The 18,991-nt window shown below is 52.1% G+C and overlaps 1 protein-coding gene across 5 annotated transcripts; it reads left to right on the forward strand.

Moving 5' to 3' along the window:
- Nucleotides 1–1,108: 1,108 nt before the first annotated feature.
- On the forward strand, nt 1,109–15,921 carry SUV39H1 (SUV39H1 histone lysine methyltransferase). Of its 5 annotated transcripts, XM_045050703.1 has the most exons (7): nt 3,308–3,462; nt 4,047–4,061; nt 4,898–5,043; nt 6,513–7,175; nt 13,283–13,429; nt 13,512–13,641; nt 14,364–15,921. In XM_045050703.1, exons 1-7 carry the CDS (start codon nt 3,351–3,353, stop codon nt 14,495–14,497), a joined length of 1,347 nt encoding a protein of 448 aa, XP_044906638.1. In that variant the 5' UTR covers nt 3,308–3,350; the 3' UTR covers nt 14,498–15,921. The 5 variants fall into 5 exon arrangements, with proteins under 5 accessions (XP_044906640.1, XP_019679340.2, XP_023104718.1 ...); XM_019823781.3 differs by lacking the exons at nt 3,308–3,462; nt 4,047–4,061 and adding an exon at nt 1,111–1,262; XM_023248950.2 differs by lacking the exons at nt 3,308–3,462; nt 4,047–4,061 and adding an exon at nt 2,705–2,893.
- Nucleotides 15,922–18,991: the final 3,070 nt, after the last annotated feature.

Below are 18,991 nucleotides of genomic sequence, written 5' to 3' on the forward strand. Positions count from 1 at the left end.
AAACTGCGGATTGAATTATGACTCACCAGTGCTTGAGAGATGCAGCCTGATTTCAGAGATGTTAAAAATGACATGCTCCTGGAACGCTGGCTGGGGATGTTCCTTAACCTGCGTTCTGGTTCCACATGGATGTCTGCTTGTGAGAACTCATGATACTGGTCACCCATGGTCTGTGCACTCATGTATGTGTAGTACAATCAAATATGAGGTTTACATTAAAAACCGATCAAACCTGTACAGCTTGGAATGGAAAAGACCTTATACTGGCCCCAGCACTAGGTAAGGCAATACACACAGTTGGCACTAAATTAATACTGAATGAAGAGACAAGTGGCTGGGAGTGGGACACAGTAATAACAAGGTGGCATCTTACTTTTGATATCTGAACAGATGCTAGTTGAGAAAGATTCATTTCCACATGAGCTAGAGATGCCCCCACCCCAAGGTCACTCATCTGAGGTTTTACAGATGAAGAAACTGCCTAAGGTCACACAATGATGGAGCTAGTATTTGAACCAGATAGCTAGGCTCCAGGATCCACTACACTATATACAATGTTTGGGGAGGACCGAGGTATAAAAAATTAATAGAGGGAAACCTTTCTAAAATGGACTCAGGATGCTAGAAGGGGAGGCTGGTAGAAGAAGCTTACCACTCAATATCAATTACAAGAAAGGTTGTCAATTACCCCCCCCCCCCAAGAGAAGTATGTCAAAAGGCAAGAATGATCAATTACAGGCCCCTTGGAGGGAAAGATGTACATTGTATCTCCTACAAGAAACAGACTAGTCCTGCAACTTGCCAATGACAACCCATCATCACTAGGAACTCTTACTTTTATCCAATAGACTTTGGTTCCAAACAACCCCTCCCAAATTCCTCCTTCTCCAGAATGTAACGTTCCTCTCCTTTGTTTATTGAACTGGCATATGGTTTTGCCACACCTTGCTAGTCTTGGATTGCAATTCTCAGCTATTCCTGAATAAATGCAGCTGTTGCTCCTTAAATAACTGGCAGTTTTTAACCTTAACAAAGGAATGTTTCCCCACACCCACGGACCCCCTACATGACCCACCCCCAGGCTCAGTCATGCTTTAAATCATCCTTGTGGGTTGGACAGGAGTCCTGGACTCCTGGGATGGGAAAGATCTGCCCGTCCAGAGAGACGGGGGAACATGCGAAGACCAGCGTGTGTTCTAGAAGGAATAATGAATGCAAGAAGATGCGTGGTGGGATGTGCGCTGTTGACTATTCCACTCGTGGTAAGCAGGGGCTGACATGCAACCTCAGACTGACCAGCCGTTTCTCCAACTAGCTCGTAGCTAGACTTAGCAGGCCATTTGCTTAACTGTATAACTGTTTGGTTGACTACATAACTCATGGACCAACAAGGAGAGGGGCAGTTTGAGGAACTGACAGTGCAATTTCCTGATGCTGTGGGGTACTCAATGTGTAACTAAATTACACCAGCCTGGGGCTGTCTGGGGCTGGTTGGTGGTCAGATAGTGTAAAGGATGGGCAGCCTCCTGAAAGACTGCCAGGCTGCCTGCCTGGGTGGCAGGACGCTGTGAATGGCCTGTCTATTGCTAGGAGTCACATCTGGCCTGAGGGAGTGTCTGGATGTTATACTGTCTGATGAAGCGTAGAGGGAATTTCATGCTGCCTGATGGAGAGATCTGTGACTGCCTGATAGGTAGCTGTATCTGGTGACTGTCCACCCTGGCCAAATCACGGCATGCTTGACAGACCCTGTAGTCAGATGCTGAGAATGGCTGCCTGGCTGATTGACAATATGATGAAGGGCAGCGAACGAGTCACAGGCCAGCTGACCAATTGAAAGATCAGTGTAGCTGCTGGATTCAATGGCTGTGCCAGGCTGGAATCAAAGCCACCTTGAGGCAGCCCCCTGGGTCAGAGGAGACTGATTGAATGACCAATGTTGGGCATACCTTGCCTGAGAAGGGACAGGCTGCTGAGCCACTGTCAGGTGGCGTGGAGGCTTTAGTTGCTGTGACTGCTTTGAGGGAATAACTGCCTGATCATGGTGTGAATGAGGAGTAACCCGAGGGAATTAGAGAGTGACCAACTAGCATTGGATGCGTGACTGCCTGAGAGGGCGACAGAAGATGCTGACAGTGACAGACTGTCCTGAAGTAATAATCACGGCCTGCCTGAGGGCATGGCTGGTGGCTCTGAGATAGTTTCCCCAGGGGGATTCAGAGCTGCCCCTAGAGCAAGAGTAAATGGAGAGAGCGGCTGCTGGACTGTATGAAAGAGAGAGAGAGGGAATGACAGGTTGGGTGACAGGGGAGTTGTTAGCGCCGTGTGCCTGCCTGGAGGCAGGAATGGATGCTGCTGCTGTTGACTGGTAGACAGCGTGAAGGGGGGGTGGTGGTGGCGGAGTCTAAACAGTTCTCTGCGGTGATGGGCCCATTGTCTGATTCGAGTCTGGGGACTGTCCGTGGCGACAGTCCATCTTGAGAGTCACGGCCTGCTTTGGGTTAAAATGTGGTGACGACTGACTGACGGTGGTAATTGGGGGTCTGACAGGACAGAGAATCCCCCGTACGGCGGGCTGACAACGTGATTGGCTGACGACGTAATAGGCCTGCGTACGGGCAGGGCCTCCGGCGAACTCAGTTGCCGCCGCCGCCGCCACCGCCCAGACGCACTCTGGGAAAGCTCTGGCGAGCACCCGCCTCCGGGACCGAGCGGGGTGGCGGGGAGGGGTCCGGTCACGGCTCGCCGGTTGGTCCGCGCGGGCGCTGCTCGCGGCGCCGCGCGGCCAATAGGCTGCGTGTTCTCGGCCACGCCCGCGCGAGCTCTCTTCTCGCGAGGCCGGTTAGGCCCGAATGTCGTTAGCCGTGGGGAAAGATGGCGGAAAATTTAAAAGGTGAAGCAGTGGCGGCAGCGGCGCGGGCCTGCTGGCCGGGCCGGGTGGGCTGGAGGGGTGGCGTCGCGGGCTCGGGGCCCCGGCGTCCGAGGCCACGGAGCCGGGAGCCGGAAGCCTGGCGCGGAAAGGATGGGGCTCAGGGAGCCCGGGCCTGGCGCGCGGGGCTGGGCGGGGCTGAGGGGAGGGGGCGCGTGCCTCGGAACGCGGCGGGCGCGGGGCTAAGTGGGGACGCGGGAGGGGGGCGCGCGCCTCTGATCGCGACCAGTCGGCGCGCGCACGCGCGGGGGCTTGTCGGGGAGGCCGCGCCCGCGCGCGGGAAAATCGGCCGCCGGTGACCGTTACCCGGTTGGTGTCCACGCGAGACGCCGGAAGGGGAGGGAAGGGAAGGGGACGGACCTCCTTTTCAGAGTGAGGGGACAGGGGACTCTTCAGGGAGAGGGTATCTTTTTTCAGCGTGATGGGGGAAGGGTTTGCTGTAGCGAAGACTCCCCCAGGAAGAGGGGAAGGGGGCTTCTCTAATAGAAGAGCTGGACTCCCTCGTGTGCAGGGAAAGAGGGGTGACTTTTCCAGTATGTTGGGGAGGGTGGGCTCCTCTGGGTGAGGAGAGCTGCGGGGAGGATGGGGTCCACAGTGTGAGGGGGACGTCTGAGGGGTAGGAATCCACCTGTGGTCCGTGCGGAGCCAGCTGCTGGAGATGTTACTTGGGACCGCTTCAGTGGGGTTTCAAATGCAAGTTAAGGGGGTTGAAAGGGAGAGTCATCATAGGGAGGAGAGGAAAGCGTGGGCACAGGCTTGAGTCTCCACTAGGCCTGCCTAAGTGGAGGGGGGGGATGTGCACACGAAATAATTTTGCAAAGCTCTTGTACATTTTCAGGGTGACGTCTATAGTATTTCGTTATGACTTCAAATGTTTGGTTTTCGTAATGGGAGGTAGAGAATAATAATAGGATGAGGGCTGACTGCATTTAGAATAAATGTTCCTGTGAAACGATTTGATAAAATGGCTTCTAAAGCACATTGTGCCTTGAATCAGAAGCCCTTTTTTTTTTTTTTAATCCATGTCTTGAAAATTTCTGGCAACCCCAGAAACATTCCAGTTATATTTAAAAGAATTGTCAATAACCTGTACTGTTCTGCTGGTTCCTGAATTCAGAGCATACTCCTTTGGGTGAGCTTTACCCTTCAGAGAAATGTAGATGAGACAGACCATCAAAATGCCGTGGGAAAAAATGTACCTTGTAGGTTTAAGGCACCCAGACTAATCATTCAAGGAAGCTTCCTGAAATCTAATACCACTCCGCAATCTCTTATTCATAATCCTGAAATCTAAAAAAGCCCTGAAAACTTAAATTTGGTGGCAAAACTGGATTGTACAGTGGGACTGTCTTGCCTCTTTATTTCTCCTATTTAATGTGAAAATTCTGATTATTGCTGCAGAACTATTAATATGTTTGTGGATTGATGTCCCTGACCACACAGAGGGTGTTAGGTAATGTATGGGGTATACCTAAAACTACATTTGTAAAAATCCAAGAAAATCTGAATTCCTAAACACCTCTAGCTCCAGGAGTTTCAGATAAGGGATCCCCGACCAGTCTTTCCAGTTAAGCTTTTGTTTGGTGCCTAGAGGTTGTAATCCCATCCCCACCCATTCCCTTGGGGCAATGCACCCTACTGAGGTGGGGGATTGTTCTCTTTATTTTGCTAAGTGGGGAGAGGGATGATTAGGTCCTGAACCCAAGGCAGGTTTGCGGGCAGTTTTAGGAACAGTACGGAACAATCCCTGCAGCAGGTCTGCTTTGAGGTCTGCTGTACTAGGGGTAGCTTTGGAATGAGCACTGGGGTTTGAAGGAAGTGGCACAATTTCGTGGTAGAAGGGTCTTAGCATTGGTAAAGCCTGTGGATGAAATCTCACTCAGAAGTTCCAAAGAGGATTTGAGGTCCCCTTTGATCCCTGGCTTCACCAGGATGCCCAGTAAGTTCTTTCTGGCCTCCTTGTTCTAGGCTGCAGTGTGTGTTGCAAGTCTTCTTGGAATCAGCTACAGGACCTGTGTCGCCTGGCCAAGCTCTCCTGCCCTGCCCTCGGCATCTCCAAGAGGAATCTCTATGACTTTGAAGTCGAGTACCTGTGTGATTACAAAAAGATCCGCGTGAGTCTGGGGTGACCATGGCCAGGGCAGGGGTGTGTCAAGGAAGCTGGCTTACTGCCCCCTTGCTCCCCACTGCCTGCATCTGTTTCCAAAGGGAGTTTTCTCCTTTGATCTTAAAAAATTAGGATTAGTAGGCCTTCTTAGATCATCCTTGTTTTACAGGTGAGGAAACTAAGTGGCTTCCTCAGGGAGGCAGGAGCCAGAATGAATCCCCAAGTAAATAAGTCTCTCTTGCCACCTCCACAGGAATACAGACCAAAGATTGAGATGCTGAGTCCAGGACTAGAGATGATGATAGCTAACGGTTATTGAGCACTTTGAGTGGGCTGGGCACTTCCTCTCAGAAACTGCTTTAATCCTCCCAACAACAATGCAAAATGGGAACTATTACCAGTGCCAGAGGAGGTAATGGCAGGATAAAGAGTGGAGCCAGCATGCTTGGGTTCAGGTTTTGGCCCTGTAACCCCGGGATACTTACACAGATTCTCTGTGGTTCATTTTCCTCATCTGTAAAGTGGAGATGATGACTATCCATGTCTAGCTCCTATAGAGTTATGAGGATTAAACTGGTTAGAACAGTACCTACTACATACTGAATACTGTAAAATGTTAGCTTTTTTTCTTATTTATAGATGAGGAAACTGAGGCCCAGCACAGTTAAATAACTTGCCTAAGGCCACACAGCCAGGGAGCAGCAGATTGAGGGTCTGACTGTAGAATCTGTGTAGTTAAACAGTATCGTATAGCTGCCTCTCTGCAAGAAAAGATCCCTCTGGCTGCTGAGTGGGGAATGGACTGTAGGGGCCAGGGTAGACCTGGGGGGGGGGGGCAGTGAGGAGGATACTACCGCAATCCAGGCAAGGGTTGACACTGGTGGCAGTGACGATGGTTTGAAGTGGTCGGATTCTGGATGTAGTGTGAAGGTGAGCTGACAGGGTTTACTGAGGGTGGATGTGGGAGTGAGAAGTCAGTCATGACTCCCAAGAGTTGGGGCCTGAACAGCTAGAGGGAGGGAGCTGATGAGAGGAAAGAGAGAGGAGGAAGCAGGTTAAATTAAAACTTGGAATTTGGGCAATAAGGGGGAGAATGGGATTTGAACCTAGGGATACTCAGTCTAGAGCCCATGTTTTTTTCTTTATATGGCGGGGTGGGGTGTAGAGGAGAGAGAGAGACAGAGACCAAGACAGAATCTCAAGCAAGTGCCATGCTCCTGGCGTAGCCTGACAGAGGGCTCAATCCCTTGACCCTGGGATCGTGACCTGAGCCGAAATCAAGAGTCAGCTGCTCAACTGAGCCACCCAGGCACCCCTAGAGCCCATGCTTTCTAACCACTGCATGAAGTCATTCCAGAAGAGATGAGGGGATGGTTTGGGTGCTCTCCACTGGTTTTGGGATGTCAGTCCCAGGAGTGCTGGTCCAAGGGTTTTGCCACTTATGGTGCCCCCCTCCATCCCCTGGTCCCCCAACAGGAACAAGAGTATTACCTGGTAAAATGGCGTGGATACCCAGACTCAGAGAGCACCTGGGAGCCACGGCAGAATCTCAAGTGTGTGCGCATTCTCAAGCAGTTCCACAAGGACTTAGAAAGGGAGCTGCTCCGGCGGCACCAACGGTCAAAGCCACCTCGGCACCTGGACCCAAGCTTGGCCAACTACCTGGTACAGAAGGCCAAGCAGAGGCGGGCGCTCCGGCGCTGGGAGCAGGAGCTCAATGCCAAACGCAGCCACCTGGGACGCATCACGGTGGAGAACGAGGTGGACCTGGACGGCCCCCCGCGGGCTTTCGTATACATCAACGAGTACCGTGTGGGTGAGGGCATCACCCTCAACCAGGTGGCAGTGGGTTGTGAGTGCCAGGACTGTCTGTGGGCACCCGCTGGAGGCTGCTGCCCTGGGGCATCACTGCACAAGTTTGCCTATAATGACCAGGGTCAGGTGCGGCTGCGCGCCGGGCTGCCCATCTACGAGTGCAACTCCCGCTGCCGCTGCGGCTATGACTGCCCCAACCGCGTGGTACAGAAAGGCATCCGCTATGACCTCTGCATCTTCCGCACGGATGATGGGCGTGGCTGGGGTGTCCGCACGCTGGAGAAGATCCGCAAGAACAGCTTCGTCATGGAGTACGTGGGAGAGGTAGGGAGACGGGACCTGGTGTGGTGTGCGCGCGTGTGTAGCTCTTCCCACCATGTGTTCCCATTGTGTGTGCCCAGCTCGCCTCACTGTGTGCCTGTGACTTCCCTGCTTTTCCTGTCCAGGGAAAGGTGGGGGTGTTTAACCTGAGTGTGATAGGGACACCCTGGCAGGGGCACGTATTTCAAGCTGGTAGTTGAAAGCACATTGAAGTACTTCTGGACTGGGTTTAACCTCCTAAGGGTACCTAGCAACGAGGAAAGTGGGAACTGAAATCCAAGCAGTGTTCCTTTTAACAGGCATTGTGGTCTGCACAAGGTTGCATCACCCAAAAAGGCACTATTTCTCATTTCACAAGGGTCCAGCTTACCGCCAAGCAGTGTCTAACCAGGAGGAGCACCTTTGACTAATCTGCCCAAAGGAACACGATCACTCTGGAGTAGGATGTAGACATGCCTTATGTTGGCTGCCTCTTTCTCCAGACTTGCGGGACACTGGGGAAAGCCTGTGTATACAGTTGACCCTGGAACAACACAGGGGAGGGGGGGCCAGGGGGAGGTTAGGGGTGCCCAGCACATGTAGTCAAATTTGCATGTGACTTTTACTCCCCAGAAACTTCACTACTAATAGCCAGCCTACTGTTGACCTCACCTATAACATAAACAGTTGATTAATACATATTTTATAAGTTACGTGTATTATATACTGTATTCTTACAACGGAAGAAGTAACCTTTACGGTACTACACTGTATTTGTCAGAATCTGCATGTAAGTGGACCCACAGGGTTCAAATCTGTGTTATTCAAGGGTCAGCTGTATTAGGCAGGCTAACCGATACACCAAACAACCCTCAGATCTTAGTGACTTTACACACTAGAAGTCTGTTTGCTCCTATAACAGTCCATCATGGGTATTTGGGTAGTATCTTTCTATACAGTGGTGTGGCCACTTAGGCTCCTTCCCTCTTGTGTTTTTGCTGTGCCTTCAAGCCTTGGAGCCACCCCTGATCCTCACTCAGCATTGCTGGCAAGTGGGCTGAGAGGGTGGAAGGAGAGGTTGCTAATGGTCCAGGCTTGGACACGGTACCCATCACTTCTGCCCACACCCACTGCCTGGAACTGAGTCACTGGCTTCAACCTCGGTGCAAGGGAGGCTGGGAAGTGTGATTTAGCTATGTACACAGGTGGAAAACAAAAGGAGTTCGAGTAACTGGCAAGGGTCTATAACAGCAGGTGTCATGTTCTAAGGTGAAATGTGGTGGGCATTTGGGGGTGGAGCCGTTCTTTTTATGTAGGACCATCTCCTGCATTGGGGAACATTTAACATCCCTGGGTTTTGACCATTTAAATCCATGTGTGTGCTGTCATGGTGACAACCCAAATATCTTCCTGTTTACACAGGTCTCTTAGGGGTGTGATATGGTTGGGAAGGGACACACACCTAAGGGTGTCCACACTATAGTAATGACACTGGTGGAGGGGAGAGGCTTCCAGTGATGAACTATAGAGTCATAGCTCCAGGGGGCAGAGATGACCTAGAGGCAGAGCAGTCTACACTGCAGAGAAGACCCTGATAGTCTAGACAGGAAGTCCACACCCAGATAATCCTGATGGTCTGGTGAAAGAAATGTCCACACATCAAAGGACCTAACAGTCTTGGGGGAGGAGGAGGTGGCCACACCCTAGAGGGTTCCTGACAGTCTGGGGTGGGGGTCCTGACAGTTTACAGGAAGAGAGGTCTATGTCCCAGAGTGACCAGGAGGAAGAGAGCAAGCTCTCCACACTCCCGAGAACCCTGGTGGTCCAACTTAGGAAGTGTCCACACCCATACTGTCCTGACAGTCAGGAAAAAGAAGTGTCCTTACCCCAGAGGGATCAGGACAGCCTAAAGGAGGTCAGGTTTATATGTAAGAGAACTCTGGCAGCCTGGAAGAAATGTCCACATCCTCAGTGTCCTTACACTCTGGAGGAGATGTCCAGACCTCGGAGGGATGCTACAGTGTAGAGGAGATGTTAACAGCCTAGAGGGATGTCACCAGTCTGAAGAAATATGTGTGTACACTCCAGAGCCCCTGACAGTCTGGAGGAGGAGGTATCCAGCCCCCACAGGAACCTGACAGTTCAGAGAAGGGAGTGTCTCCAGCCTCGCTGTACTGACAATCTTGAGGAAAAGTTCTTTATAACAGAGGATCCTGACAAGTGAAGAGGAGGGAGAGTCCACAGTCCCCAGGCACCCCAGAGTCCCCTGGTCAGGATGCTGTTCTGGCTGCTCTTTCTTCGTGTCTACTGTTCCATGCTATAAACACTGGGGCTTCCGGGGCTTCTCACCTCAGTCCCCACTCTTCCCACTCCACACACTCTCCTCAAGCTATTTCTTGGCCTCCTTCCTGCCACATTCTGTGACTTCCAGGCCCCCTTCTGACCTCTCAGAGCTGTGGGGCTTCCTGATGGCACTATAGGCCCCCAAACACTGCCAAACTCCTCTTTGTGCATCCCCTGTAAGGAGGCAGCACAGCCAAATGGTTGGGGGGGGGGGCAGGGCCCTGGAGCCCGACTGCCTGAGGTTGGAGCCTAGCTCCACCACTCAGCAGCACTTACCCTCTTTGTGTTTGTTTCCCAGTCTGTAGAATGGGGGTGATAGTAGCAGCCACATCATTCACTTGTTATAAGATTGAAATAAGTTATGATGTGTGCAGCGCTTGGAGGAAGCCCTCTAACAGTAAGCCTTCAATATGTGTTAGCCATTACAGTCCAAAATCCAGAAAATCCCAAATGCTCAGAAACCCCAAAGTTTTTTGTAACCCATCTGGCTATAAAACCCAACCAGACCTGATAGGGGCCTATTTGTAGTTTATTTATCCCACTTGGGGTGAATATTCGTGAATTTCATTGTAGAACTATTAACTTACTCCGTTCCATGGTACTGTCCCAGACCCTACCTGATGTCCTGTAATGGAGGGCATGCACCCCATACCTGTTCACCACGCTATCCTTCTACGCTCTGGACATAACATTCACTCTCCCGTCTCTGCACCAACAGCCCCTCCACATACGTGAGCTGCCCTTCCTTGCCTTCGCACCCTTCCACATTCTGTCCGAACATCCCCACCCTCACCCAGAAGAGAACAACAGCCCGTTTTATCCATTCTGAAACCTGAATTCTCTTCATATTTTAACGACGCTGAAATGAAGATGAGTCTCAATTATTTTAATTAAATGATGGTGCATCATTTAATTAGCTGTTTTTCCTTTCTTGGGAAAGGGCACATAAAATAAGGGAGCATGTTAGATTCGGACAAAATCACTACTCAGCCATTCCTAACATTGCTCCGTGTCCTAACTAAAGCAAAAAGTGAAACCTCTTTCATGACCCTGATTGCATTGGATATTTACAGTAATAGCTCCTGCCAGTTGGGATTATTGTCATTGTCGCCCCCATTCTACAGATGAGAACTGAGGCCCAGAGAGGTATAGTAACGTGCTCAGAGTCATCAGGCTAATAGGTAAAAAAGAAAGTCCAAGTGTAAAGTTGGTGTGCTGCCAGACCTGGTGAAGGGTTGTGGGTTTTTTGTTGTTGTTGTTGTTTGTTTGTTTTGGCTGAGGAAACAGGCAGAAGGAGAGAACATTCCAGGATCCCATATCCAGATGGGGCAGAGCAGTGACCAGACTCTAAGTCTTCTGGTTACTGTTCACCGTCAACACCCTTCCCAGGCTGTTAGCTTATAGCCCATCTGTCTTCCCCAGTCATTCTGGAGAGCTGCTAGGGAGCAGGGACATGGCCTGCTCTGTTTCCGAATTTTCAGGGCACACCCGCCCTTACAGAGTGGGATTGGAAAGAAAGAAGACCAAGAAGGAGCCGTTTGTGCCCTGGAGGGCTCACCCTGTGACTCACTCTTGGTGAGACTCGGGGAGCAGGTAGAGGCAGAACAGGCGGGAAGATGGAGACCAGGGAGGATGTGGAATGGAAATAGCTGGCTCGGACACCACCCAGCATGCTTGTGAGCCAGCAGAGGCTGCCCTTCAGTCCCAGGGCTTCAGAGAGCTTCGGGGAGGCAGCAGCTTCCTCACAGCGACTGGGGATTGGGAGGTTCAAGAATACTGCAGAGAAGTCACGTCTGTTGTGCTGACTCCACAAGGAAAGAGTATGTGTTCTCAGGAGGTGAAGGGAGACTGACCCTGATGAACTCCTCCTCAGAACACTTCTGTGGCTCCTACTGCATCCCTCAGGAGAGAGTCCCCGCTCTTCAACCTGGTGTCAAAGCCCTTTTCTGACCTGTAGCTTGCTTTAGATGGTGTATTGCTTTTTTACTGCCCTGGGAATCCTAAGCACCATGTTTTCCGATCAGCATCATGCACTGCAGGTATCCAAATCCATTTCTCTTTTACCAGACTGTGACCCCTGAGGGCCAGGACCAAGCCTGGTTCCTGTGTCTCCCCTGATCCAACTGTGACTCCCAACAGGGGCCCAGCCTGGTCCCTGTCTCTCTCCCTGCAGACACTGGCCCCTGAGCACTGGGACCAGGCATGGGATAGGCCTCATAAAAAAATGCCCCGAATGAATGAGTGAACAAACCAGCACAAATTGGGAGTGTCAGGGAGGCAGGTTCCTCAGAATGGAGCTTGAGTGCAGGGCAGTGAGCACTGTGGCCCGAGGGGTAGACCCTGGTCTTCTCAAGGTGTTGATTAGGAATTGGATCAGAGCAGAGGCTGGAGGTGCTGGTGTAAGAGGCAGGGAGGAGACCGGACACCAGTGCAGCCATCCTGGCTGGCAAAAGTGGAGGGTGGTGAGGACTGGAAGTAGGAAGGGGATGGTCATGGCTGGCATGAGGGCGAGCAAGGAAGGAAGCCAGGGCAGCTTTGGGTTTGTGTCGAGTGGCAGGGGTGGTGGTGGCTAGTGGGTCTCTGATGAAGGGAGGGGGGAAGAAAGGGTGTGGGGGGAAGAGAGTGTTAGAGTTGCTTTTAGGACCTCCGCAGGACTGAGGATAGGTTACTGGGCTAGAAAGCAGAGTAAAAATAAAGGGTACTCATGGTGTTTCTGCTTTGTGCTGTGCGGGCACTTGTCTCTGAGGGGTTCGCAGAGGTAGCTGGAAGCCCAGGGGTGGAGAATGAGATCTGCCCCAGTCTGGAGGCAACCTAGGCTGAGGAGCAGGAAGTCTTGGGGTCCACAAGACCCTCACCCAGAGTCAGGCATGGTTGACTGTGCCTGGGAATTACCAGAAGGCAAGGCTGTGGTTGGCTGGGGGTGGAGGAGGGAACACGAGGGGGCGGAGAGGCGGGGGCTTTCCAGGACATCCAGGGACCCATCTGGGGAGGAGGAAATGCCCACTGCTGTCTTAGATCCTGGCTGCTGGCACTCTGCAGCATCAGGGATGAAGGAGGGTCTCTTTCCTGTGTTCTTGCCTCCTTTCTTACACCTTCTGCCTCTGAGATTCTGGCCTCTGCTTCTTTCTTGCTATCTTATCTTAGACTCTCAACAGGGGTCTTGATCTTCTCTCTGGACCAGGGTCTTTAGTGTTAAGATTCTGTCTAAGTCTCTGCCTTGAGCTCTCTTGTCTGAGTCTCCTTTCCATTCATTCCATCTCCCTTTCCCACTGGTCCAGGCCACTTTTTCCTTTCCGTGTCCTCCGCTCCTCCTTGTTCGCAGCCCAGCGCTGGTGCCTTCTCTTGTGCTGGGTCTCACAGCACCTCAGGCTCTCTTCTCTTGCAGCCTCTCTCTTTCTCTCCCACTCGCCCACACCTCTCTGTGAGCCCTGGGTCCTTTTCTTGCCTTTTATCTGCTTAGCGTATCTCACTATGGGTCTCTTTGTCTCACTCCTGGACCTTGTGGCCAGCCTCTGTCCACCACTGAGAGACACCATGCCATCCAGAGGCCTGAGGAGGGATGGGTGGTGGGCAGCTGAGGCCCAGCTCCCTTCTCAGGGGGGCTCACAGACCCTCTGCATCACAGCCCCCCCCCCATGTGTCCATACCTGCTACCCCTGCTGAGCCAGCCACAGCTCTGCTCACTTGTTCTCCTGGCCCAGGGGGGGCCAGGCTGGGGGTCAGGAGCTGTGCTGGTTTTCCTGAGCCTTCTTGGCCATTCTCCCCCTCCCCCACGGCCCTCTCCCCAGATCATTACCTCAGAGGAGGCGGAGCGGCGGGGCCAGATCTACGACCGCCAGGGCGCCACCTACCTCTTCGACCTGGACTACGTGGAGGATGTGTACACCGTGGATGCAGCCTATTATGGCAACATCTCCCACTTTGTCAACCACAGTGTGGGTACCCCGCAGGCGGGCGGGGGTCGGGAGGAGCAGGCTGGGGCCCCTCCTCACCCTCCCGCTGTTCTTTTTCGCCTAGTGTGACCCCAACCTCCAGGTGTACAACGTCTTCATAGACAACCTTGATGAGCGACTGCCCCGCATCGCTTTCTTTGCCACAAGAACCATCCGGGCAGGCGAGGAGCTCACCTTTGATTACAACATGCAAGGTGGGGGTGGCAAGGGACTGGGGGCAGGGGCATACAATGACATGGGACACAAGGACCCCTCCCCAAGGAGCTTTAAGATGCTCTTCCTGACTCCCAGCCTCCCATCTGGATTCCTGGACCTCTGCCTACCTTTCGGGGGTCCCCTCATTTCCAATCCCTGGACCCCAACCCTGAGACACTCATACAGACTTTTCCTAAAGACTCCTGGGGAGGATGTTTGGCTCGAGAGTTCAGATATTCCTCCTGACTCATCTGAATTTCCCCAGTCACCCAACCCTCCCCACTCCTAACCCCCTTGGCCTTGCTCATTCCAAGCATCTGGACACTCTTGGGGTCTCCAACCAGTCCCCTTCTTGACAAGCTAGCCACCTCGGAGACACTCAAGGGGTGGGGGGAGATCTTTGACAGGAGAGTTCAGATGTCCCTCTGGATGTCTAGGTGACCATTCCTGACTTCTGTCTGACATGGCCCTCCCCCTGACAGCCCCCTGCCTCCCTCCAAAACCCCTACCTCCAGCCATCTTCCTAACACCTGAACACCCCATCCACCACCAGTGCTGAGCCCAGACCACCAACCCCACAACCCCCACCTGACCCAAATCCCAGATGTGCTCCCAGCACCCAAGATTCCTGGGTCTTATGGTGAAAAGGGCAGCGGGACACTTCACCTTGGCCTTCTAACAAGTCCCCTCCCCCCTGCCTTCCCTGGCTGTGACTCCACAGTGGACCCCGTGGACATGGAGAGCACCCGCATGGACTCCAACTTTGGCCTGGCCGGGCTCCCCGGCTCCCCCAAGAAGCGGGTCCGTATTGAATGCAAGTGTGGGACTGAATCCTGCCGCAAATACCTCTTCTAGCCCTTTGAAGTCTGAGACCAGACTGACAGTGGGGGCCTAAAGCCGCCTGCCCCACCTACCCACCGCTGCCCTCCTGTTGAGGAATGACTGCCTGGGCCTCCTGCCTGCCTCTACCTGCCCCCACCTGCCCCGTGCTTGGGCCTGTGGGCTTGCGGTGAGGACTGACTGACTCTAGGAGCCCCTTTTCCCTGTCCCAGCCCCATCTGTGGGTTGCACTTACAAACCCCCACCCACCTTCAGAAGTAATTTCAGAACACCAGGACTTTTTGCAGCTGAGAATCATGGCCTATCCAGGAAGTCCAAGGGATGAGCCCCAGCCCAGCCCCAGAATAGAACTGTTTTTGCACCTGCTTCTGCCTGGAACTTGGGTCTGTTGCAGGCTCTCTCCCTACTGCCCCAAGGGTGTGGGGAAGCAGTCCCAGGGCAGGCGGACATCGGAGCCTGGAGTTCCCAGCCCAGATATTTCCCCTACCACAGAAACTTTGTACTAGTGAAAGAAAGGGGATCTCCAGGGCTGGGGCTGTGGCTGGTTTCTGCTTATGCTCCTGTACCGGGTCGTGTCGTGCCCAAGAGTCCTAGGGTCTTTTTCAGGGTTGCACAGCTGAGAAATGGACGTTCTTATGCCACTGGAAGAGAAGTGGGTGCTCACGGCCCACTGACCAGTGAGAGGAAGGCAGTCCAGATTTTGCCAGTGCTTAAGGTGGGCTGGGTCTGAACTCGCCTTGGGAGTGCATATAGAAAGGCACCCGGGGCTCTTGAGAGTGTGGAGGGTAATGGGAGCCCTGACCTGGGGCGTGATGACTGCTGGGACTACTTAGAGCTGGAACCAAGACCTAGCTAGGCTGTAGATAGCACTTAGGACAAAAATGTGCATTGATGGGGTATTGATGAGGTGCCAGGCACTGGGCAGAGCACCTGCTCCACGTGGATTGTCTCAGGGAAGCCTTGGAAACTATGGAGGTGGACCCCAGGAAAGGGTGCATGTGGCAGAAGGCAAAGTGCAGGCCAAGAGTGGGGGTGGGGCGGGCATGGTTTACCCATGAGGGTACGATGAGGTGAGAGGGAAGCCTCTGCCAGCCCCAGCCCTCTGCACTCCCCTTCGGTCCGCTGGCCTCAAAAGTGACCTGCCTGCAAACGTACAGAAGGCAAAGGCTCTGATGGCTGCCTTGCCCCCTTGCTTCCCCCGTGAGGTCTTCTCTAGGAAGCCTTCCCTGACTACCTGTGCTCAGAGTGCCCCTACGTGAGACTGTGTGCCCTGCCACCAGATGCCAGGTCTGTGTGTCTGTGTGTCTGTCTGTGTCCGTGCTTCCTGCCCCCCAGACTGACCTTCAGGCATGGACTGAATCTGATTCTCCTGTTGTATATCCCTTGGCCCTACCCAGCCTGGGGTGGGCATCAATAAAACAAATCATTGACTGAACAAAGCAAGGTGTGGGGATTGAAGGCCTTGTGTAGGTGGGGGTGGGGGGCACAAGAGGCTGGGTGCTGGGGTGCCTGGGAACATTTTCCTCAGACTGCAGCCATTTGGTACAATGCTCCCTACAGGGTACCACTTGCACCATCACCCATGTAATGTGTGACCTAAAATAAGCTTGCCTTTTAATTTTTCAAATATACTGTGAAAGTGAAGTAAATTCACTGTTGTTTAAATGGACTATTATCATTTACCATAAACAAAAATCACTAAGAGAAATAAAGACAGTGGAAATACAGAAATAGGATATAATTTGAGCTGGACCCTCCCTTGCTCTTACAGGCTTTGAACCCAGAGCCTACCTACTGCATTCAAAGAGAAAAGTCTACGCATGCTGGGGGAAACTTTCTGCAAATACTTATTGAGTGCCTGTAGGTAGCAGGGTAGAAAACCGAGAACAGAGATGACATTCCTGATAAACTTGTTTTCATCACCCCTCAGTCGGGAATGTGAGCCAGTGCCCTTTGGTTTGTTCACAGACCTCACATGCTGTGACACAGATACCTATTTTGAAGACTGTGCACACAGGTGACAGAATCCTAAATGGGTCCAAGACCTCACAGGGCACCTAGGACACACGCCTCCAAACAGCTCACAGACCTTATACCCAGATATTGACCCTAGACCTCTGAGACCTCACACCCTGGATTATCTATCTCCAAATAGCTCAGAGAGCTCGCATCTAGACACCCCAGGTAACTCAGGCTGCACTGAAACTGTGGGACACTGACTCCCACAGAGCTCCAGGACCTCGAATGCCACCTTGCACACTAGGATTCAGACCCCATACACGTCAGAGAACAACTTTCTGGGATAGAGATGCACAAACATTTCCCAGACCTCACAACTTGGGATACTGCTGTCCAAGCCACTCGGAAACTTCACGCCCTGATCAATTCCCAAACTGTTTTGTTGGAGACCTCACATCCTGGGACAGTGCTCCCAAAGTGGAGATGTGACACCCTGGACATAGATGGCCCAAACACCTCATGCTCAGAGCACAGATCCCTAAATGATTCTGAAACCTTGGACACAGACCCCCCCCCCCCAAATTGCTCAGGGACACCCTGGAAAAGAGAGCACTAAATATCCCAGAGACCTCTACCTAGAACAGAGGCTCTACCTAGAATAACTCAGAGGCTCAAGCCTTAGACACAGACCCCAAGGAGCACAGAGGTCTCACAGCCCAGAAACAGATCCTTGTTAATTTCAATCCTGGGATGCCTGGGTGGCTAAATTGGTTAAGCATTTGACTTCGGCTTAGGTCATGATCTCATGGTTTGTGAGTTCGAGCCCCCTGTCAGGGCTCTGTGCTGACAGCTCAGTACCTGGAGGCTGCTTCATATTCTGTGTCTTCTCTCTTTCTGCCCCTCCCCTGCTCGTGCTCTCTCTCTTTCTCTCAAAAATAAACATTAAAAAAAAAAAGAATTCCAGCCCTGGGAAACACCTATATACATACAGCTCAGTGACCCCACACCTTCTGACACAGACCCCTAGACGGTTCACTCAGGACATTCTAGGAAAGACTACCAAACCCCAGAGACCTCACACTTTGTAACCCACATTCCCCAAGAGCTCAAAGACCTGAAAATCTGATTACAGACCTCCACAAAGCTTCACAATTAGGGATAAAGAAAGACCCACCAATTTCTCAAAAGAACTTCCAAACTGGGATAAGGATGGACAGTTCAGAGACCTTACACCCTCTTCTCAGACCACCAGACCGCTTAGACCTACTCTGAACACAAGAGAGCCCCGAAATCATACACACTGAAACACAGGCCCTAAACCAGCTCAGAGTTCTCGCACCTTTGATACAGATTCCTGTTCACAGATGTCCTGTCATGTACTGGACGCAAATTTCCCCAAAATAGCTCAGAGCCTTCATACACAGAGACCGATCCCCAAACCGCTCAGAGGCCTTCCATTGTGGTTCCCAGAAAAGCTCAGAGACCTGAAAATGTGGATACAAATCCTCTACATAGCTCAGAGACTTCAAACCGTGTAATACAGACCCCCAACGGCTCTGAGATCACATATCCTGGACGCAGACACGAAACGGCTTAGAAACCTATCCTAGGGTTACATCCCCGAGCAGCTCAGAATCTTCACACTCTCAACAGACCTCCAAATGATTCAGAAATATACCCTGAACTCAGACCCCTAAACCATTTATGGAACTCCCACTTTGTACTCCTATCCAGAAAGATTTCAGATACCTGACGCTCAACGGACACATCACCAAAGAGCCAAGAAACCTCACATTCTATTCAAAGTCTGCCACAAACAGAGTAGACTGGGGCACAGACCCACAACAGCTTAGGGATGTCACATTGTGGACACAGGCTCTCAACCCAGTGAACTTCTAACCCAGGAGGCAGACACAAAAAGAGCTCAGAGACAGCACATCCTGGCGATGTATGCCCACACAGCTTGACACCTCCCATAATGGGACAGAAACCCTCAAAGAGTTCATTAACCTCACAATCTGGAAAGCAGACCCACAAACAGGCCAGAGACCTCACCTATCCGACATACAATGCCAAAATGCTCAGAGTTAACAAACATTACACTCTAGGACACGAATGCACCCCCACACCCAGCTCAGAAGTATAACATCCTGGACAAAGACCCTCCCCACCAAAAAAAAAAAAAAACACCCAAGAGATGTCATTAGTAACAGAACCCCAAACCACTCAAGAGACCTCAAACCCTGGAAACAGACCCCTGGTAAGTCAGAGACCTCATACCCTGGGACTGAGACTCTCCCAACAGGAGCTACCTCACCCCTGGGAACAGGGAACTCAACACCCAGGAATGCAGAGATCAGAGATCTCACACTCTGGGGCACAGAGGGTAAAGCACCTCTGAGGCCCAAGAAAGTATAAAGACATTAGTAGAAAGACCTGAAACTTGATACAGACCCTGAAACTGCTCTAAAAAAAAAAAAATCATAACCTGGGGACAAACCCACATCATAAAGAACTAATCCCCTGGGACATGGGCTCAAGACAGGAGGG

This window comes from Felis catus, chromosome X, assembly GCF_018350175.1.
Source record: "Felis catus isolate Fca126 chromosome X, F.catus_Fca126_mat1.0, whole genome shotgun sequence".
In the NCBI taxonomy this organism is placed as follows: domain Eukaryota; kingdom Metazoa; phylum Chordata; class Mammalia; order Carnivora; family Felidae; genus Felis; species Felis catus.

What these genes read in the sequence shown, in the direction of transcription:
- SUV39H1 (XM_045050703.1), top strand. Translation starts at nt 3,351, where the DNA reads ATGGGGGAAGGGTTTGCTGTAGCGAAGACTCCCCCAGGAAGAGGGGAA. An exon ending in TCATGGAGTACGTGGGAGAG is followed by an intron (nt 7,176 to 13,282) that starts GTAGGGAGACGG and finishes CCCTCTCCCCAG; the next exon opens with ATCATTACCTCAGAGGAGGC. An exon ending in CTTTGATTACAACATGCAAG is followed by an intron (nt 13,642 to 14,363) that starts GTGGGGGTGGCA and finishes GTGACTCCACAG; the next exon opens with TGGACCCCGTGGACATGGAG.